The sequence below is a fragment of the Pseudorasbora parva genome, chromosome 7, assembly GCF_024679245.1.
Source record: "Pseudorasbora parva isolate DD20220531a chromosome 7, ASM2467924v1, whole genome shotgun sequence".
NCBI classification, from domain to species: Eukaryota; Metazoa; Chordata; class Actinopteri; order Cypriniformes; family Gobionidae; genus Pseudorasbora; species Pseudorasbora parva.
Genome location: NC_090178.1, coordinates 27,835,829 through 27,857,353, shown reverse-complemented (window position 1 = coordinate 27,857,353; position 21,525 = coordinate 27,835,829). Strand labels below are relative to the sequence as shown.

At 35.1% G+C, this 21,525-nt stretch overlaps 4 protein-coding genes across 5 annotated transcripts; 3 read left to right on the top strand and 1 right to left on the bottom strand.

Annotated features, from left to right (window-relative positions):
• The first annotated feature begins 1,794 nt into the window (after positions 1–1,794).
• On the top strand, positions 1,795–4,353 carry cnfn (cornifelin). Its single transcript, XM_067448951.1, has 3 exons — positions 1,795–2,824; positions 3,950–4,086; positions 4,232–4,353. The coding sequence occupies exons 1-3, from the start codon at positions 2,713–2,715 to the stop codon at positions 4,319–4,321; spliced, it is 339 nt and encodes a 112-aa protein (XP_067305052.1). The 5' UTR covers positions 1,795–2,712; the 3' UTR covers positions 4,322–4,353.
• Positions 4,354–4,595: 242 nt separating this feature from the next.
• On the top strand, positions 4,596–8,447 carry tlr21 (toll-like receptor 21). The gene is made up of 2 exons (XM_067448905.1): positions 4,596–4,639; positions 5,310–8,447. The coding sequence occupies exon 2, from the start codon at positions 5,414–5,416 to the stop codon at positions 8,369–8,371; it is 2,958 nt and encodes a 985-aa protein (XP_067305006.1). The 5' UTR covers positions 4,596–4,639; positions 5,310–5,413; the 3' UTR covers positions 8,372–8,447.
• Positions 8,448–9,921: 1,474 nt separating this feature from the next.
• LOC137083170 (uncharacterized) lies at positions 9,922–14,032 on the bottom strand. Its single transcript, XM_067448916.1, has 5 exons — positions 13,894–14,032; positions 13,706–13,790; positions 12,070–13,487; positions 11,038–11,186; positions 9,922–10,864 (listed from the first exon to the last, which is right to left on the bottom strand). Exons 3-5 carry the CDS (start codon positions 13,478–13,480, stop codon positions 10,319–10,321), a joined length of 2,106 nt encoding a protein of 701 aa, XP_067305017.1. The 5' UTR covers positions 13,481–13,487; positions 13,706–13,790; positions 13,894–14,032; the 3' UTR covers positions 9,922–10,318.
• pafah1b3 (platelet-activating factor acetylhydrolase, isoform Ib, gamma subunit) lies at positions 13,922–20,520 on the top strand. Of its 2 annotated transcripts, none has more exons than XM_067448946.1 (6): positions 13,922–14,050; positions 14,593–14,687; positions 14,828–14,917; positions 15,918–16,034; positions 17,329–17,451; positions 18,972–20,520. In XM_067448946.1, exons 2-6 carry the CDS (start codon positions 14,664–14,666, stop codon positions 19,227–19,229), a joined length of 612 nt encoding a protein of 203 aa, XP_067305047.1. In that variant the 5' UTR covers positions 13,922–14,050; positions 14,593–14,663; the 3' UTR covers positions 19,230–20,520. The 2 variants fall into 2 exon arrangements, with proteins under 2 accessions (XP_067305047.1, XP_067305046.1); XM_067448945.1 differs by having other exon boundaries at positions 13,923–14,050; positions 14,593–14,676.
• The last annotated feature ends 1,005 nt before the right edge of the window (positions 20,521–21,525 follow it).

Genomic DNA, 21,525 nt, shown 5'->3' with positions numbered 1-21,525 from the left:
ACTTTCTCAACATAAAATGTTGAGAAAACTTAAAAGTTTAAGGCAACCAGCTGCAGAACATTTTTGAGTTTTCTCAACTTAGGGTCAATAGTTGTACAAACTTTGTTTGCGTTATCTCAACTTTTTTCATGTTAAATAGTTGAATAAACTTTAACAGCTGAATTTGTCATATAAAACATAAGTTGGATTTTTTACAGTGACTTTCATACAACTCACTCTTTAGACGCATCATCCTCCAAAATTCAACGTATACATGGCCAGACTTTTTACTTTGACTCTAAGCCCTTTTTGGACCAGTGTCACACAATCTTCCATAAAAAATCTTTTGTGCAAAGAATACACTCTAATACACTCTACATACTAATATAAGAGCTTCCCTTTTCAGTTTCCTTTGTATTTTGTTTGATTCTGATTCATGTGGACGTGAAAGTTCAAAGTTTTGCATTTCAAAAGAGAACTTAGGCCTGAAAATCAAAGTTTAGAAGTTACAGCCATTTTTCTTTTGTTTTAGTCTTTTTCTCTATGGGGTAAACAGGACGGTGTCTGTTCAGGGGTGAGCCGAGCTGTGACTTTTTCAACCTGGTATATGCTGTAACATTCAACTCCACCGCACCCTCCTCTACCATAATGTAACCATCACAGCTGGTGTAGAGGATAAACTCAAAGCCACAGCCTAAAAACAAGAGAAAACATGGCATGATTTAAAAGTATGTCCATTTTCTACCTGTAAATGAAAATCATTCTTTGATTGTTTTTATGTTTGCTACTTTGCTTACATGTTGCCAGAAGGTTTACTTTTATTAATTTGGTGTGGTTTAATTAGTTTTGCATCAGCTGCGTTTAGGTGATTTTTTTTTTGTACGGCAAATATCCGAAAACAGTTATTTTTCCGCTTGGGCAAGCAAATCGAGTATAGCTTTGCAAATTTGGCTTTCCAAATTGCCCCCATTCCAACCAATCAAATAGAATGCAGCACAATTACAACCAAAGGAGTCTGGAATTCAAAGCGACAATCTGAATTCAGAGCTGTCTAGCATAGTTTTGCCGTTAGAAATAGTATAGACTGTATACTACAGGCTCAGAATTCAGGATCAGAATGTAACAGGTTCTGGAAGTAAAAAATCCCCTTCAATTTTCTCAACATTGGGAATTTATTTTGAAAAATAACAACCTTTATGCTGTGTTGAAAACAAGCTTTGGTGTTGCTAGTTAAAAATGACTGGCCTTTTAAAAATAGCTTTTATAACCTTATATTATATTATTACTAAATACTGTATTCAATCTATTTCTTAACTTGTTTCCTTTCAATTAGGACCGGTTTTGTATTTTTTTTTGGTACTGATTGATCCTAGGCACCACCTTAGCATTATTTGTGGATAATTTTGCAAATATTCAACAATATATGTGCACTGTGCTTTTATGTTTAACCAGGAAGGCTTTTACAAAATGATGATGACTCACTCTAGAGAGATTCTTGTACTTCTCCAGTAGCAGTATTAATATTGTGACATCTTAAGCACAGAATTATTTGACACATGCACTGTGGCATGTCTGGCTTTCATTGGCATGTGCAACTAAAAATTGTGACATGCTGAAGGATTGCGTCATGTGCCACAAACCATGTTGCAGAACATGTCGCTGTATGTTGTGCCACTTTTACTGATGTAATAGTGACACAAAGTCATAAATAAATAGCCCAATAAATTGTGTGAGCATGTTTTTTATTTTAAATATCAATTAAATGTATATAAAAGGTGGTAATATTTTTCAAACATGTAGTCAGTTTGTGGCACATCGATCTATAAATAGAAATGAATAAATACATTCAATAATTTTTATTTGCTTCAATTCAGTTTATAATTTTGTGATTTAACTCACTTTGGGTTATGACCTATAACTCTTAACATAAAAAATAAAATAAAAATCCCTGTTGGAAAAAGTAGTCCCGGAATCAAGGCCGCTGAAAAAGTGCAGGGCACTGTTGAACTCCATTGTGGACCTGCTCGTCCAAACAGATTGCAGAAATCTGCCAATTAGCAATGGAATAATTCTCTAAAATGGTTCAGATAATTCACAGCTATGAACGGCATGAGTGTTTGTGATATATATCGTAGAGTTAAAAATGAAGTCAGAACTCCCTATTTGCGCAGTGTGGTGATTTTCTGAAGGCAATTACTCATCTGTCAAAAGGGCCAGTGTACACAATGATGAGGCACAAAAACACAATGTTCTCTTCAAAATGTTTTATGGGTTGCAGATAACATACTGTCTTGAAGGAAAGGTGTGGAGAACCTGAAATCATGTAAAACTCCTCACCCCCAAATCAAACACTTCACCCTTCAGTTTACAGCTCACATAAACCACCCACCACTGCAAAAACTCGTTTCTCGAGGAAGTTTCTCTTCCTCTATGTCATGTTGAGGTGATTTCCAACTTCACTGAGACCTATAATTGAACATCTTTCCCTGTGGAAGTAAGACACATACAGTACCAGGAAGCCTTTCCAAGGAAACAGGTGAGAGAGAGGGGAATCATGTTATGCCCTAATTCATACTTATTTAACCAATCTTTGCTAGTATCAAATATAAAAAATGTTGTTGTTGTTTACTTATATAGAAAAAAGACTTTACTGTATTTTTAATTACAAATTCAACGTAAAAGTGCCAAAAAAATTGTAAATGATCATATTTTTCTGTGTGTCTTTTGTCAGTGATGTCATATCAAACTGAAGCAATGACTTCCCAGCCACAAATGACTGTAACCAGCTACACCGTTTCTCACTGGAGCACTGATGTCTGTGACTGTTGCGACGACTGCGGCATTTGTGAGTGTGTATGTGTGTGAGAGAGAAAGAGAGAGTTTTCTAATGTAAATGTATTTTGCCTAAAGGGTTAGTTCACCCAAAAATGAAAATTGAGTAAGCCCATGACTTACTCATGAAAAAGAGTAAGCCCATGACTTACTCACCCTCAAGTCATCTTAGGTGTATATGACATTCTTCTTTCAGATGAATAAATGTTGAGTTATATTAAAAAAGTCCTGGCTAATCCAAGATTTATAATGGCAGTGATTGTTGTTCTGTTTTTGAAGTCCATAAAATCTGTTCATCAAATAACGTGCTCCACGCCCTCCGGGAGGTTAATAAATGCCTTCTGAAGTGAACTGATGCGTTTGTGTAAGAAAAATATAAACATTTAAAGCTTTATAAAGTAACGTTTCGGCCGATCGCCTTCTGTATTCAGTTTATGGGAAAAGTGTTGAAAGTGCCTCTGGAGTTCAAAGGCGTTTATACGCGTCAGACATCGAGTACGCATCTTAAACTCCGAGAAGGAACTTTCAACACTTTTCCACGGACGACGATCGGAACTTTAATTCAAAAAGATTTAAATATGGATATTTTTCTTACACAAACTTTTTTTTTTTTGCTTCAGAAGGTGTTTATTAACCCCCCTAGCCCATGTGGAGCACGTTATTTGATGGATAGATGTATTTTTATGGACTTCAAAAGCAGAACAACAATTTATAAAGCTGGGAAGAGCCAGGACATTTTTAATAACACTTTTATTCGTCTGAAAGAATAATGTCATATATGACTTGAGGGTGAGTAAATCATGGGTATTCATTTGGTAATTTGTTAAAGGAGTTGCTTCACTAAAAATGAAAATTCTTCCCTAAAAATAAATACATTTACTCATGTCATTTTAATCCTGTGTGACTTTCTTTAAAGAATTCTTTTTTAAGTTTTTTTGTTGATGGACAAAAAAAATATTTGTTTGTCCATACAATGACAGTCAGTGGTCCAGCGAAAAATAAGAAATACAAACAGGTTTGGAACAACTTGAGTACAACTTAATGAACTTTGATTTGATGAGTAAGTGGCTTGAACCTCACAAGCCTCATATTGCAAAAAAAAAAAAAGTGTGAATTCTGACACTGGTTTGTTCCTCAGGTCTGTGCGGGGCATTTATTCCTTGCATCTTGGGTTGTAAGGTGGCACAGGATAATGGTGACAGCTGCTGTTTGCCCTTCCTACCTGGAGCTATGATTGCATTGAGAACCAGCATCCGTGACAAATATCGTATTAATGTAGGCCATGCAATAAAAATATTTTTCAGCATTGATTATTGCTTTTTCTGATGTTGATGTAGGTGTTGTAATTCCTGCTGAAATCTATCATTTCATAGCACTGGTTTGAGAGACTAGCACTGCAGTATTGCCTTGTGTCTTTTAGGGCTCTGTCTGTGATGACTGGGTGATCATGACCTGCTGTCCTTTCTGCGGACTCTGTCAGATGGCTCGAGAACAGAAGGCGAGTGGCTAATTTAAAAAGAAAATGAAGAGAAGAGAACTGACTTTTTCCAAAAATGCCTGAATGGCTGGATTTTTTCTTCTTCTTTTAGAATGTTTCAAACTATATCTATGATTGAAATGACCAGAGAGTTTCCATTAGGAATCAATCCTTCATTAAAGTATTCAAGTATTCAGTTAATCGGATCAGGCATTGTGCCCCATTGTCTGATCTTCCATGCTCTTGAAACCTTTTTGGTTCCTCTTTCTATTCATGTGAAGAGAATCTTTTGTTTAAAAGAGAGAACGGCTATGATCGTTCTACAAAATGATCGGGAACAATGTCATGAAGGTAAGGTACTGAATTACATTTCTGTTTGTATTTAGGGAATGTTCAAATGACAAATAGCCAACATAATGATATGAACTATTGAAAGAAATGAGATCTTGGGTTATTTGGGATTACTCGCTGCTTTCAAACTTTCCCCTGATTAATATAATGTTAGCTCTCTGTCTACTTTGTTCACTGTGACCAGATTTATGCCTTTGCCCTCTGTATGTACGTAACATCAGTAGGTGATCAAATGAAGAATGACAGAGAAATTTAATAAGTATGTGTCATGCATTTTCATGTAAACTTCTTTAACATTGTTTTGTTGTTTCAATCCATTCTTGTTTTATTTACAACTTTAAGGAAGTTGACGTGAATAGAACAAAAGAGTGAAATTGTCACCTGAGACAGGCTATGAGAGTTTACTTTAGTGAAGTTTGTTTAGGTGTAATTTAATGTTTTTTGATGTACTTTTTGCATCTATTCATATTAGATATATTTCCATCACATTCAAAGTCATTTTATGTATCTGATAATTAATTAAAAAAATTCATAAAACATCCATTTTCTGTTTCTGTTCTATTTAACTGGAAGAAATGTCAATTTGACTAATAGCATTATGGATCAACATGTAATAACTTTATTTCAGATTTATTTTTAAATTGATTAACCTTTCCCTGTTTTTTTCTAGCTGTGATAAACTCTCAGTATTGGATTTAGGTGCTGCTCATACTGAGTGAAGATCCTTGTTGTGTTGGTCTTTGATGAAGGCATATAAAAGTGGAACTGAAAAATATGGCAGATCCTGCATGCCGTGAACTGATCCTAAAGGCGGTATTTATCTGTCTCCTTAAACTTGCCTTCAGCTACAGTTTCAGGAGTTGCATAGAGATCCCAGATTCTAACCATAAAACCTTCCGCTGTATTAAATGTCACCAACCAGACATAACTACAATTGTGGATGATGTATTTCCCACAGCAACAAACCTTACAGTCTCTTTTAGTAACACTACACATGTTCATGGCCAAAGCTTCCATCATCTGCCCAATCTGACATCTCTGGTACTGGACAATAACCATATTGCTGAAATCCACGAAGATGCTTTTAATAATCTGCACCAACTTCAGATTTTAAATCTGTCCTGCAATAACTTACCATCTCTCCACCGTGACGTCTTCAGTGACCTCTATAACCTCACAATGCTCTTCCTGGGAAGCAACAAACTCAATAATACTGACAAGTTCCTGTTTTCCAAATTGACAAACCTACAGATTCTCGACCTACGCAAGAATTACCTGAAAAACTTCTCTGCTTTGGTTGAATGCATAACGAACCTGTCCAGCTTGATAAAACTGGACCTTTCTTTTAACAAGCTAACCACCCTTCATCACTCCCACCGCCTGCCAGAGTCGCTTGCTAAACTCTACCTAAGTGATAATAAACTGTACAAACTGGGATGTGACAAGTCTTTCCTAATGTATGTGAAAGTGCTAGATTTATCAGAAAACAAAAAATTATCATCCGAGCATTTTGAGGGCCTGAATCTGGAGAATATAACTTACCTGCGCATGCGCTTTACCAATGTCTCTGCTAGCAAGCTTCTTAATTATACCAATGTACAACCGTGGAGCATCGACTTCTCCGGTTTGAAACTCAAGGACTCTCGTGCACTGTTATCGCTGTGTCGTTTTCTGCGACATCGTAAAACGCAACACATACCTAAAATGATCCTCCAGAGCAATTCCATAAAAGTTCTAAAAAACAACACATTTTCTCATTGCCCCAATATCACAGGTGTAATGGACCTCTCACGGAACGAGATAAAAACCACGGACTACTTGCAGTTTCTGCATGGTCAGAACCAACTGGAAAGTCTCAAAATGGAACATAACCATCTGACCAACTTAAAGTCCTGCAGCAAAAATAAAAACATCTACAGCCTGAGAAACCTGAGCTATCGATACAATCGTATTCTACAGGTCAATAGTTTTGCCTTCCGTAATACACCAAAATTAACAACACTCGAGCTAAACATAAACATAATTGCTTATATGGACCATAAAGCCTTAAGTGGGCTCAAAGATCTTGTAACACTTCGTCTCGACAACAACCTTTTGACCGACGTGTACAACGACAGCTTTGAAGATCTTATCAGCCTGAAAACTCTCAACCTACGCAACAACCAAATAGCTGTAATTTTCAACTATACCTTTTATTCTCTGTCAAATCTAACTATTTTAGATTTAGGTGGGAACAAGATCACACAGCTGAAGCCACATGCATTTGATGGGCTGCATAGCTTGGCCAATTTGTATTTAGATAGAAATCGTCTAAAAAAGATTGACGGCAGGCTCTTTGGGAAACTTCATTCCACCCTGCAGGTGCTGGATTTACAGGCTAACAACATTTGTTATTTTAGGAAAACAACATTCTCACCATTTATAAATATGTCTCGTCTTCTTGACCTGAAGCTTGATGCGCAGAAACCAAATGGCATAAACTTGTTGCCGGGTGCGTTTTTCCGGGGTCTAACTTCTCTGAAAAGTCTTTACCTCACCAACAACCATATAATTGGATTTGGTGCTGAAACATTTGATGACCTGAAAAACTTGGAGTACTTAACTCTGAAAGACTCATGTGCTGGGATCGCCAAACTCAAACCTGGTATTTTCAAAAACCTTCGAAAACTGAAGAAGTTATCTGTTGAGAACATGGGCATTAAATCTTTTTCAAAAGAGGTCTTTGGAAATTTGACAGGACTAAAGACACTCTATCTGAATCGCAATGACATGATGTCCTTGGACATCAGTTTATTGGACAATCTGACCAATCTAACATACATTGACATGCGCAGTTGTCCTCTCAGTTGTGGCTGCCAGAATAGTGATCTACAGAACTGGACCCTAAGCAGTAAGAGACTCCAATTTCCATATCTTTTCAATATTACATGCCAAGACCATCCAGGCTCATATTTTCACAACTTTGACACTAATGTGTGTTATTTGGACATAGCACTCTACCTCTTTTCCTCAACTTTCACATTCACAATCTTATTAACCTTAATTCCATTTCTCTATGTCAGACTTTATTGGAAATTTAAGTACGGCTACTATGTGTTTCGATCATGGTTTGGAGAACAGTGGCGTCGCTTAAGGGACCAAGAGGAGAAATACAAATATGACGCCTTTGTTTCCTACAACTCAGCCGATGAAGAGTGGGTAATGGAACAGTTGCTGCCGAATCTCGAGGGTTCTTCTTTTCGGCTCTGCCTCCACCACAGAGATTTCGAGCTGGGCCGTGATATTGTTGACAACATTGTGGCTGCTGTATATGGAAGTCGCAAAACGATCTGCGTGGTCAGTCAGAGCTTCCTTCGCAGTGAATGGTGCTCACTGGAGATCCAGTTGGCCAGCTATCGTCTCTTTCAAGAAATGCAGGACGTGCTTTTGTTGGTCTTTCTGGAGCCTTTACCCAAGAGGCAACTGTCCACTTATCACCGTATGAGAAAAGTCATGCTCAAAAAGACCTATTTGCAGTGGCCTGGGTCAAATTGTTCTGATCCAAGCAGTGCAAAAGAACTGTTCTGGAATCAGTTAAAGAGAGCACTAAGGAGCTGCAACACTGGAAGCCAAGAGGAGCAAAAGATGATGGAGGAGAATGATCAGAGGAGACAAGAGAAAGACATGGAGGAAAGAGAATATTTTGTGAATCAGACACCTATAGATGAGGAAGTGTATTACCTGATGCCCTGAAAGTGTATTACCTGATGCCCTATGGAGGACCAAATTACTCAAAATTAAAGAATTAAATAAATAATGAATTAAATAAAACTACAATTAAATGTACCAGTTTATTCTGAAATAAATAAATAAATAATTTTTTTAATAATTAATGAATTAATTAAATAATTAAATATTGAATTTAATTAAATATTAATTAAATAAATAAATGTATCTATTCATTTTTTTAAATGACATGAAATTGTTTAATATATTTCACAATTACCTCTTCCACACACACTATTATGTTTAAAAATCTATTTTTTCATTATTTCATTTGCTTTTTCAAAAAGACGTTTTCATAATATGCTGCATTTACGAATGACGCCTATTTGATGAATCCTGCATTTCCAAAGCAACATTTTCCCAAAGATTTTTTTCATAATAATAGAGGACTTTTCACAAATGCCAATCAACAGGCAGTGGGCGGTGCTTGGCGCTGATTGGTTTTGAAGTTGAAGACAGACATGACAGATCGATCTGTTTTTGGTGTGGTGACATCACGGAACACCAAGGGTGCTTCTCATTACTTATTTGTGACTGAAAATGTATTTTGACTCTATTGAATTTTCTAAAAACCTGAAAACTATGAGAAATGTGGCTGTGTTTAAGTAAGTGCGTTTTTATCTTGATCAATTCCTATGGCCATATTCATTTACAATCAATTGATTTCCCCTTGCCACTTGCCAAAACCAGACAGGAAAAAGTAATCAATCTGAAAGGATTCTCCAATCAGCGCCAAGCACCGCCCACTGCCTGTTGATTGGCATTTGTGAAATGTCCTCTATTATTATGAAAAAAAAATCTTTGGGAAAATATTTCTTTGGAAATGCATGATTATTATGAAAAATGTATTTTGAAAAAGCACATTAAATAATAAAAAAATAGATTTGGATTTATTTGGAAGAGTGTGTGTGGAAGAGGTAATTGTGAAATATATTAAACAATTTCTTGTAATTTTGCAAAATAAATAGATACATTTATTAATTTAATTAATATTTATTTTAATAATTAAATTAATAATTTCATTATTTCAGAATAAACTGATACATTTAATTGTTGTTTAATTGAATTCATTATTTATTTCATTATTTAATTTTGAGTAATTTGGTCCTCCATAATGCCCACATGTATAAGACCAAATTGAACTGAATTTACTTCAATAAAAAGCTATAAATTCTGCAGGCTGCATATATTAACACATAAAGAAAAATACATAAACGGAAAAGATTCAAACTTACCAGAAGCCATTTTAAAAATTTGTATTAGGCTTTTGTGGTGAAAATGTAATGAAAATGTATAAAAAAATTGAATAAATAAATAGAAATTCAACAGGTAAATAACTGTGATCTACTTATTTTACAAGAGTATTACATTTAATTCTTATATTTCAGTTTATTACAAGACATTTGAATAAATATAAAATGAATATTGTGAAATGATATTAAAAAAATTATAATTTTGTACTGCTTTATTAAAAGGATGAAACAAATTCACATTTTTTCTTATTTTTACAGTATACCGAGCTTAAGAAAATAAGTCAGGAAAATAAAATATTCAAAAATAAATAAATATATAAGCAGCGTCCTTGAGGATAAATAAACATTTACACTATTAGTGCAGGCAAATAAAAGAAACTTGATGTGCAGTGCTTTTGACATTTCTACAGCACAAAAAGAGATTTGATCTTAAAAATTGTTTCACTCTTACTCCTAGTGTTACCAGTATAAGAATATATTAGAGAAATCATAATGTAAGTACACTGAACTCTCACATTCAAATCACATGTAGAGGTGATGGTCTTTACATTTTTGTAAACATAAAAATGCAAACCTTTAATGCAAAGAAAAAATGTTTTACTCATACAAAGACAGTAAGAAGATGTATGCATAGTTGGAACAACATGGCAAACAGCCTTTGCTATAGGTAAAGGCCAAGGGGAGGGTAAAATGGTTTGGTTGATGTAGGACAGTGAGTCATACTAAGACAGTTTGACCTGCGCTGTGTGTTAGATGGACGTGGACAGCGAAAAAAGGGCTCGTACTGAAAACCCTCTGAGAGATAGGATGCTGAGAATGAAAAGGGAGCACAATTTTCTCTTTCATCCCGACCTTTCTGCTGATGGGACCAGAATCTGGATCCTTCAAACGGTGGTTCTTGTGGTTTTTGTTTTCTGCTCTCATATATGTGCTGTGAATTAAAATTAAGATCTGTTTCTTCAGTACACTGTTGAGAGATTCTGGAGAGATCTAAATTGACACTTTCTAAACTCTCCCCTGTGCTCAGTGACTGCTGCTGGGAATAGAAGTTCACAGGATGATCAAGCCAGGTGGGAGCTGTGTGCATAGGGACGGCATGCTGGGTAAAGGTCTGGCTCTGGTTAAAGAGGTGTCTGCTGGGATGATGCTGAGCTCTGAAGCAATCCTGAGACAATTTATCTGCCCTCCACTGGTCAAACTGCAAAGACTGACCAATCAAATTCAAATGCAAAAATAAGCCATAGAGTCCTGAACTGCAAGTTGTAACATTTTCTTTCCTCTGTAATAGTCTAGTTTATGACAACTTTGGTATTATTTGGACTTGATTCTTTGCTTTTTTGTTTAGAGACATTACATGTTTGTCTGATTTCACTGACTCACCATGTCCGTGTGTGATTGTCGTGGTTCTTCAAGAGAGAATGGAGGGAAAGAGGTGTTCCACTCTTGTATCCTACGTTTCCTGGTGGAATCTCCTCTTTCCAAGTCCAGCCTAACTTCCTCTGCTAAGTAGTCGTGCTGCATGGCACTGTCTAGGAAGCAAAAAAGGTCATTTAAAACTTCCATCATGTTCAGAAATATTATATTATGAGACAAAGGTCAATGACATGACAAATTTTGTTGTTGTCAGGATATAAAAATTACAATGGAATACATACACAGCAGTTTCACAGACATGGCTTAAGTTAGTTCCAGACTAAAATGCATGTTTGAGCTGATTTAACTGTAAGCAAATTACACTGACAAATACCAAAATATGTCAGTGCCATTATTTTGTCTCAAGACGCACACCAATAATGTTTTTTTCTAAGGCACGTTTATAAAAGCACCTTTATAAATGCCCTAATTGAATAAGGCCTAATCCTGGCTCAATCTAAGCCATGTTTGTGAAACCAGGTCATAATGATAAACCTCTTCAATGATGAGCATGTTTTTAATTTCTAAATTAAAATTAATTTAGTTATTTTTGGGGTGCATTAAGCCAAAAATGTCAGGGTTATACCTCTGTCCTAGTACCATTATACAAAACAAATGCCTTTAGTAGTTTGACATTTTCTTTTACATTTTTTCAGAAAAAAATAAGCATTAAAGCAGTTTTGTTAAAATTTAAACTTTTGAAAAATGTGCCTGTCGTGTCAAAGTCAGAAATAATGATAACAAAATAACAAAAACAGGAATAATATCACTGTTTCAATACTATTACAACAACAAATAATTTGAACCCTTTTATTACCAGACAAGGTTATTTCATTCTATAAATTGTCATGTAGCTTTAAATTTTGAATGTTTTTGAAAATATAATACAACGTTTTTTTATTTTTATGAATAAGATAGCATATGAAAGCAACCTAAATAAAAAGATCACATTTTTAGGAACTTGCTTAAACTTTACTTGTCAATAAAAAAGTGACATACCTGTCCAAATCTCCATGTTCCTGCTGTAACTCCTATTCTCGTTCTCCACTGCATGGCTAAAAGATAAACAATCTTCATGTCGCTGTCCTGAGCTGAGCCGAGAGGCTGTTTGCTTCCCATTCAAAAATGAATGTAGCCTATGCAGGTTGTTCTCTAACTGGAAGCTGTGTCTTTTTTGTAAAGTGTGCATTAGTGCCTCTCTGCACTCAGAGAGCAGGGGACGTCGATGGCTTGGCACATGGAGCTCTGACGCCTGGCACAAACGTGTTGCCAACCTTTTCACTGCTTCCCTACAAGACATTGACATTTGCGTCCTCTGCTTGACAATATCTGCTAATTGACCAGCCCCAGAGTCTAGTTCAGATAGAGAGGTCAAAGTTTGCGGATTTTCCAACATTTGCGGGACTTCCATGTTTGGGAATTCTATCATTGTAGGAGTTTTCTCAAATCTCTGAATATTCATAGAACCATTGTCTTGGTTTCCTTCATCACGGGACTTGAGAATGTCTGTTTGTAAAATATGAGAGTTATTTTTATTAGTTTCAACTGGAGTAGAACATAAATGATGAACCGTTTCATTTTCTAAGGATGATAAAACCATATTTTCAGTTTCTCTAGGGCTACTTGAATTTGTTTTGCTATTCGTATCTTCCTTCCTGCTGTTAGCATTTCTGTCATACTTCCCATCTTCTCTAGATAATTCCATAGGTCCTGCGACTCCTCTATTAGTCTGAATACCACCGTTTTTTCCAGTAAGCTCTTTTTTTGAACATTTCTTCTTCTTCACATGTGGCAGCATATTGTTTTCTTGTTCTTGGTGTGGTTCCTGTACTTCATCAAGTGTACAGTCCTGGTCTGAATCAGGTAACGTTACTAAAGGAGATAGCGGTGATGTAATGTGTGTCGTGGACATTTTTCTTTGGTCTTTTTTCTGCTTATCTGTCTTTATTTGCTCGCTCACTAGCCTCTCAATATCTATGGACCTAACCTCATGGCTGAAAAGTCCTCGGATGGAGGTAAGGCGTCCTTCAGTTATGATGCTTGGTTTCTGGGGAATGAACGGCTTAGCGAATGTGCTCTCTTTTCTTGAACAAGACAGTGGATGGATGTGGTGGCACTGAGGTTTCTCACCGCCTACTATTTTGCTGTGCTGATGGTGTGTCTGAGACCTGTTTCTCTCCTGATCTCGAACCTGATTCCTCTCCTTCCTGGTTTTAAGACGCCTTACTTTATGTGATGAGTTGCAATGCACATCTGTATTCATGCTGCTGCTGCACGCTGGTTTGCAGTTGTGGACAACACTGGCTGCATGACATGAAGACTTGGATTTGATACTGTGATGGTCGTTGGATGTCTTTGGCAAGTTGTGTTTATGTGGAAAGCTTTTGCAGGATTGGTGGCTCATCTTCATGTCAACACTATAAAACATACGTTATGAAAACAAATTAAAAAATGAGCCGTCATGCATTAGTCACATGGTTATTGTGGTTACGTTCACCACACACCTGTTTAGCGACATACATAAAATGAATAGCATTTTTTGTGGTCAAACTGTTGAATGAAATGTTTTCTTTATTGTCAAATATACAAATATTTTATATCCCAAACCACGACATTACATAGGTATGTAGCCTACCTGTAGTTGAGTCCAACAGCCGTTAAGTTTTAATTTTGCGTTGCTTGGCAACGTCCTTCGAAAGATGACCGTCAAATGCAGATCTCTGCGAAGATTATTACGGTCAAGAGAATTACCATTAAGCAATGTTTAAAAGTTTGATGTATATTTGCACCATTGAAAACTAAAAAAACGAAGTATTTAATAACCTTTTGGCGTTTATAAAGTTGAATGCTATTTTATAAGTCAACCGTTCTCGGCGATCTGATAGTTATGCCTGGTTCGACATTCCTGCTTCCGGGGTTTGGCAGCTGACCGCTGGCTGACTGATTCAACACTGAACTCTGCTGTGGTTACATTTTTTTGGTAACTACCTTCCCCATCATTTAAATTAATGTAACTCGACATAAGTGTTCACATCTATTGCACATACTTAGTATGATATTACGCATTATTTTAACGCGTTTTGTGCCTTGTTTTTCCTAATGGAGGCATCAGCATGCTACGTGCTACATTAGCTAACGTTATGTGAGCTGTTCAGTTAAAAAGCTCTTTCAACTAGAATTAATGATCTTTAAGAAAACGTTAACTTTTTGATATACATAAACGTCCGTGGACAATATAAGCTGCTATTTTTCATCAGCTAGTTTGTGAGGACTACTGCAGTGCACACTTAATAATACATACATAAAATAGCACCAAACAAACTACGTTAAAAATGTAACGTTAGTCGTGTTAGTGCTTGTTATACGATGCGGTAAAAGCACAAGCTAACCTGTCTTAATTTGATATTGTGCATGTTAAAGCACTACATTGTGCTCAGAACTGTATGATCTCAAATGTTGGTTTGGGCTCATATACGCATCCATATTTAACGCTAACTCATCTCCCTCCATATCTGTCCTCAGGAAGTAATGAGTGGAGACTCTAACCCTGCAGCCACACCCACACCCTGTCAGGACACACAGGGAGATGGCCGATGGATGTCATTGGTGGTTCTTTTGTACAATATGCTTTAGTGTACCCTATTAGACTGCTAATTTATCATGTTGTTCAATGTTATAAACACATTAATTAGTCAGTACCTCCTCTAATATGCAATTAAAGTCCTAATGGCATTTATATGTGTTCTCATCTCTGCAGCACAATCGATTTGTATCGGACAGTAAAGGCAAAGAGCCCGATGTTCTGTTTGTTGGAGATTCACTTATCCAGCTTCTGCATGAGTTCGAGGTATATCAAAGTATATGCATACTTCATACCAGTCAATCTTTTCCATGATAAGATGCTGTGTGTTTAATACATATACACAGTACTGGGCAAACGTTTGGAAACATTATTGTAAGGTTTTTAAAAGAAGTCTCATATGCTCATCAAACCTGTATTTATTTGATCAAAATTACAAATAAAAAAGTAATATTATAAAATATTATTACAACTTAAGATAATGGTTTTCTATTTTAATTTTAAAATATTATTTATTTCTGTGATCAAAGCTGATTTTTTTTTCAGTCTTCAGTTTGCTTCATAACTCACTCTAATGCTGATTTGATTCTCAATTATTATCAATGTTAAAAACTGTTGCTGCTTAATATTTTGTGATATTAAGTGATGTGTGATAATTTTATCAGGATTCATTGATGAATAAAAAGTTGAAAAGAACAGCATTTATTTAAAATATAAATCGTTACTATCACCTTTTATCAAAAAAAAAAAAAAATATATATATATATATAAAAAAAAAAAAAAATATATATATATATATATATATATATATATATATATATATATATATATATATATATATATATATATATGTTTATTTATTTTTGATAAAAGGTGATAGTAATGATTTATATATTAAATAAATTCTGTTCTTTTCAATATTTTTTGTGTTTACACTCACAAATATTAACCAGCACAACCGTTTCCAACATTGCTAATAACATTGACACTAAAGACTGGAGTAATGGCTGATAAATTCAGGTTTGCATCACAGAAAATAAATACATTTTAAAGTATATTAAAATGGAACACTATTATTTTAAGTCCTAAAGCTTGTTTTTTCCCCTGCATTTTTACATAAGAGAACTTCTTTCAAAAACATTAAAAATCCAAACTTGTGATAAGTACTGTATATACTATTATATTATTTGAAGGTATAAAAACAGCTGTTTAAAGGCCATTTTCATCCTTTTACAAGTGTTAATGCTATATTACTTGATGTTGGCAGGTTTGGCGACAGCTGTTTTCTCCTCTCCATGCTCTGAACTTTGGGATTGGTGGAGATGCCACCCAGCATGTACTGTGGCGACTCGTCAATGGAGAACTGGACCACATCAGCCCAAAGGTAAATCATGTGCAACAGTGAGGGCACCCCTCAAATAATGACCATAAAAATGAAGTTAGTTATACTGTAGAACATATTTAAATTACTTTCCTATTTATTTAAATAAATTCATTTGTTCTTTGGCGTAATGCTGGAATTGGTAAATGAGCAAAATCAATGTTGTACATTACTGACAGAAATTATTGTTCATTTTGCTATTATTATACTATTAAAGGCACAGTTCAGCCAAAAATGTAACTTCTGTTGTCATTTAGTCACCTTCAAGTTGTTCCAAACCTGTATGAATATATTTCTTCTTCTGAACACAAAAGAAGATATTTGGAAGAATTTTCCGTAATTAAGCAGATCTTGGCAGCTATTGACTACCATAGTCTCCCCCCCTCCCCCCATTAAGTACGTCAAAGAATCGAACGAAACAGGAAACACCACTCTTTCAGATTAAACCATTAATACAATATATACACAGAGCCAACCTAACTAGGCAGAAGTCCTATATTAAAGCCATTTAAATAAGTCAGTACATCATCAGTCCTTCCAAAACATGTTGTTGTCTTAACATGATTCACTATAGTAAGCCTTTTATAAGTGTTTATATTTTAGACCTAGTGGCGTGGATTTTGCTGGAAATTATGTACATGCGTCACTTGCCCCGTGCGTGATTCATCGTATATGTAAATCGAGAAAAATAGCTTTGGATACTTTGATACGTGTGGGATAGGTGTGAGGTGTGGGAGTGTTGGTTGTCACAACAAGCAAAACATTTGACATGGATCAGCGAAATCTGAAACCTCCGGGGGATCACCTCTTTTTAAAAAAAAATGCAGAGTAGAGCAGTGTCTGCTGGTATAAAGAGAATACGAAATTTCTTCTTTGTGTAACCACCACAGCAAAGGCCCGCAGAATCACCTGGAACTTCTTCGTTATTGCCACGCTTAGAAAGAAAATGAGAAATGCTGCCTAAAAGAATTCGTTTAAGTCTTCAAGGCTCCTGCTCTTCAAGAGAACTCTGTATTCAAAACTGGGGTTACAAAGTATTTATATGATTTCTGTCTCAAAAGCCAACATTTCTGTCTCAAAAGATGGTCCAAATACTGTATATACATGTAAATCTTTTCATTCATTCTAAAAAGTGATTCATGTGTGTATGGATCCCTTATTTGTAATAAAACTTAAAGGACAATGATCCCTGATGACACAGTTTAGACATCTGCAAAAAAGTTAATTAGCAAAACAAATGTGACACTCTTCTTGCAAAAATGGTTACTAATGTTTTATTTTGTCTGTTGGTCTGCAGGTGGTGGTGTTGTGGGTGGGCACTAATAATCACGGTCACACTCCAGAACAGATCAGTGGAGGCATCATGGCCATCGTCAATGTGATCCATCAGAAGCTGCCTCATGCTCACACTCTTGTGTTGGTTAGTTATCTCAGCTCCTACCTTTCAGTCACATTATTTAATATCTTGAAAATAATTTAATCCTCAGTTTAATTAATCATACCAGTCTTGTCAATTTCCATCAGTGCTGAATGCGATGTTCTTGGCTGTTATATGTCTTGTTTAATAGAGAAATAGGCACAGGGGAATTTTTTTTTGGACCAAAGTAACAAAAATAGAACTGTTCAACAAAGGGTAAATATTTCCAAAACAAACATTATCAAGAACAGAAGGGTGGGGGGAAAATCTCTTTAAAAATTATTCAAATAATTGTATCATATAATGAACATTATTAATCCAGGGTACTATAATGTACACTACTTTTCAAAGGTTTGTAAGTAAGATTTTCTATATATATTTTTAAAGAAATTAATAATTTTATTCAGCAAGGATGCATGACATTTATTTAAAGAAAAAGGGACAGTAAAGACTTTTATAATGTCACAAAAGATTCTATTTTCAGAAATACGATGTTCTTTTGCATCGTGATTACTACAAAACATTTTTTTAGGAAGCACAGTTATCAACTTTGATCATAAGAAATTAGTCCTAAAACATCATATTACAATGATTTCTAAAGGATCTGATGCCTTGTTTAAAAAAAAAGGAACAACCTTGAAAGTTGTGGCGGTAACACTTTACAATAATGTTCATTAGTTAACATGAACTAATAATAAACTTCACTTTTTTAATCTTTTATTTATTAATACAATTTATTAATGTTTTTATTAATCTTTATTAATGTTAATTTCAAAGATATTCAAATCTTGTTAACATTAAATATTGCACTGTGAACTTTCATGAACAAACAATGAACAGCTGGATTTTTATTAACTAATGTTTACAAAGATGAACAAATACAGTAACACATGTATTGCCCGTGGTTAGTTTATGTTAGTTGATACATTAATGTTAACTAATGAAACCTTTGTTTTTTGTAAAGTGTTACTTTTGCAGCTGTTGGTTAGTTTGTGTGTAAATGTAGGTTTTTGACCATTGTTTTCCACTTCTGATATCATTTCTAGTGAGAAATGACATCTGTAGTGATTAAATATTTGTTTAGTTCTCACCAAAGCTCGCTCTATACCGAGTTTCCTTCAAGCACAAACGCTGTACAAGTCATTGCCTGATAGGGCAGCAGACAACAGGTCAACTGCCTAACTTTTCAGATGCAGCTCATGCGACACCGAATACTGGAGTAAAGATTTTTGAAAGTATTTTAAAAGAAGTTAATTTAAAAGTATTGAAGTATAAAATTATTTTAAACAATATTACTGTATTTACTGTGATTATGTAAAAATGTCTTATGTAAAAGATGATTATGTAAAAGCTGTTGTTTTAAATGGAAAAGCTGCTTTTTGTCTTTTTATGACATATAAAATCAGTAGCATCTCAGTCTGTCATTTCTTTGCTTTTTCTTAAACATTCCTCGATTGATTTAGGTGTCTCATTAACTTGTTGCATCTATTGGAAGGTAACATTCTTTCTTTCCTCACCACCAGGGGTTGCTGCCCAGAGGCAGAAGTCCAAACCCTCTCCGCGAGCGCAACGCGAGTGTGAATGCTCAAGTTCAAGCTGAGGCTGCATCCCTGTCTCATGTCTCTTTTCTGGACATGGACCCTGGATTCATTCAATCCGACGGTTCCATCGCACATCAGGACATGTATGATTATCTGCACCTCACGCCGCAGGCCTACCAGAGGGTGTGCATGCCCTTGCATGAATGCATCAAATCCCTTTTAGATAAACAGGCTCCATGAATCCAAACACAAAATATAGCATAAACACCCTTTCCTGCGAAATAACGGATGTCTCATCCTTTATGCTCTACAATTAGAGCCTTATTGAGATATAAACACCCTCAGGAAAACTCTTGACTGTTTATTAGACACAAACGTATATATATATATATATACACACACAACATCACATGCTTCCCGTCAGTGTGCATTACTGTTTCCTTGTTACAACAAAAATAGATATTGTTCGAGTTCTGTTAGATCTAGCTTAAAGGAATAGTTCATCCAAAAATGAAGATTCTATTATCATTTGTGTTTTACAAAATAAATTGTCATACAGGTTTGTAATGACAGAATTTTCATTTTGGGGTCAACTATCCCTTTACATTTTGTCAGATGCAAAATGTTAAGTACATTACAAAGTCTATGTATATGAACAAGTCTGTTATTTTGCAGTGTAATGTTGATCTCAATGACTGATGAGTAGAGGTTGTTGAAGTGTACATAAGGGCTGTGTGCTGCTATCATGGTTTGACTGACCAAGACATTCGTGTGATCCTTGTGTTGGAAACGGCAGATTTCTTGGAAGCAGGCTATATACCCCTTCAGATGTAGACAAGTGCTTGTTTATTTGTTGAAAGGAAAAACGTGGGTTAATTCATTCTCCGTTAATTATCTTTCATAGTACATGCCTATTGTCTCTTTTCTGAGAAATGGGTAGGTGCTTCACACAATGTTACCCAACTTCAAAATGATTCCATAAGATTTATTGTTTTGGATAGTTTCTTTGCAGGAAATTCTTTGTGGTAAACATTGTATTAGTGTTTGTTATTTTGTACAGTGTTTTGGAATTCATTTTCTCTTTCACCTCTCAAGGTAAATCATGTGTACTTAAGGCACCAGGGGTATCTGACTGAAAGATTTCCTCAATTCAACCTTGTAACTAGACATGAAATGAGTGTGGGTGGTCCTTGCATGGCTCAGTTTCCACTAAGCAGACAATTGAAATAAGGGGCCGGTCACTTTTTTTATTTTAATTTCTGGATGTATTACAACCAACCGTAACTTTCACATGCTGATGATTATGGTTAAATGTTAAGGTGTATGATTGTTCTGCTGCTTTGTTCGTACTGTCTTGTTTGATGGGCTTTTGTAAACATTATCATCTTCCTCTAGTCTTCAGTGATTCCAGGAATTGTCTCCCTAATGTCTTATGTTTAGATTCCAGTCTGAGGGTTAGTTGTCATGCCTGGTGCGATTTAAATGATTATCATGTAAAAATGGTGGAATAAAACCTGGTAAACCTTTCAAATGTGTCGTTTTGAGTTTCTTTTTTAAACTGTCTTTGGTTATGTTTAGTTTATAAGTCACAAAGAAATTTTTTTGTTTAAAACATTTGTCAAGTTCTTAGAAATGTATTCTATTCAGTGTTTAAATACTATTGAACCCCTTAGGGGTTGGTATTTTTTTATGGTTTTTGGAAAATGTCCTATAAGCTTGCAGAGGCTGTATTTAGTTGCTCAAAAAATTAATATTGTTAAATATTATTAAAATGTAATTTATTGTTTTGATGGCAAAGCCGGATTTTTAGCATCATTACTCCAGTCTCCAGTGTCACATTGTTGGTCAAGAAACATTATTATTATTATTATTATTATTATTATTATCAGTGTTGAAAACACAGTTCATATTTAAGTTGGATTCTTTGTTGAATATAACATTTAAAAAAGCATTTATTTGAAAAATAAGTAATATTTTTGTAATATTATGAATGCCTTAGCTGTCACTTTTGATCAATTTATTTGCCAGCATATATATATATACATGCTCACACTCTCTATATATGTACAGTCTTGTTCAAAATAATAGCAGTACAATGTGACTAACCAGAATAATCAAGGTTTTTAGTATATATTTTATTGCTACGTGGTAAACAAGTTACCAGTAGGTTCAGTAGATTGTCAGAAAACAAACAAGACCCAGCATTCATGATATGCACGCTCTTAAGGCTGTGCAATTGGGCAATTAGTTGAAAGGGGTGTGTTCAAAAAAATAGCAGTGTCTACCTTTGACTGTACAAACTATTTTGTACAAACATTTTTTTTTTCTGGGATTTAGCAATCCTGTGAATCACTAAACTAATATTTAGTTGTATGACCACAGTTTTTTAAAACTGCTTGACATCTGTGTGGCATGGAGTCAACCAACTTGTGGCACCTCTCAGCTGTTATTCCACTCCATGATTCTTTAACAACATTCCACAATTCATTCACATTTCTTGGTTTTGCTTCAGAAACAGCATTTTTGATATCACCCC

Excerpts from the sequence above, each read along its gene's own strand:
- cnfn (XM_067448951.1), top strand. The coding sequence starts at position 2,713 with ATGTCATATCAAACTGAAGCAATGACTTCCCAGCCACAAATGACTGTA. Across the intron at positions 2,825-3,949 it reads TTGCGACGACTGCGGCATTT|GTCTGTGCGGGGCATTTATT; the intron begins GTGAGTGTGTAT and ends TTTGTTCCTCAG. Across the intron at positions 4,087-4,231 it reads GTGACAAATATCGTATTAAT|GGCTCTGTCTGTGATGACTG; the intron begins GTAGGCCATGCA and ends TGTGTCTTTTAG.
- tlr21 (XM_067448905.1), top strand. The coding sequence starts at position 5,414 with ATGGCAGATCCTGCATGCCGTGAACTGATCCTAAAGGCGGTATTTATC.
- LOC137083170 (XM_067448916.1), bottom strand. The coding sequence starts at position 13,480 with ATGAAGATGAGCCACCAATCCTGCAAAAGCTTTCCACATAAACACAAC. Across the intron at positions 11,187-12,069 it reads GAACATGGAGATTTGGACAG|ACAGTGCCATGCAGCACGAC; the intron begins GTATGTCACTTT and ends TTTGCTTCCTAG. Across the intron at positions 10,865-11,037 it reads GACAATCACACACGGACATG|TCTTTGCAGTTTGACCAGTG; the intron begins GTGAGTCAGTGA and ends TTGATTGGTCAG.
- pafah1b3 (XM_067448945.1), top strand. The coding sequence starts at position 14,599 with ATGAGTGGAGACTCTAACCCTGCAGCCACACCCACACCCTGTCAGGAC. Across the intron at positions 14,677-14,827 it reads ATGGCCGATGGATGTCATTG|CACAATCGATTTGTATCGGA; the intron begins GTGGTTCTTTTG and ends TCATCTCTGCAG. Across the intron at positions 14,918-15,917 it reads AGCTTCTGCATGAGTTCGAG|GTTTGGCGACAGCTGTTTTC; the intron begins GTATATCAAAGT and ends TGATGTTGGCAG.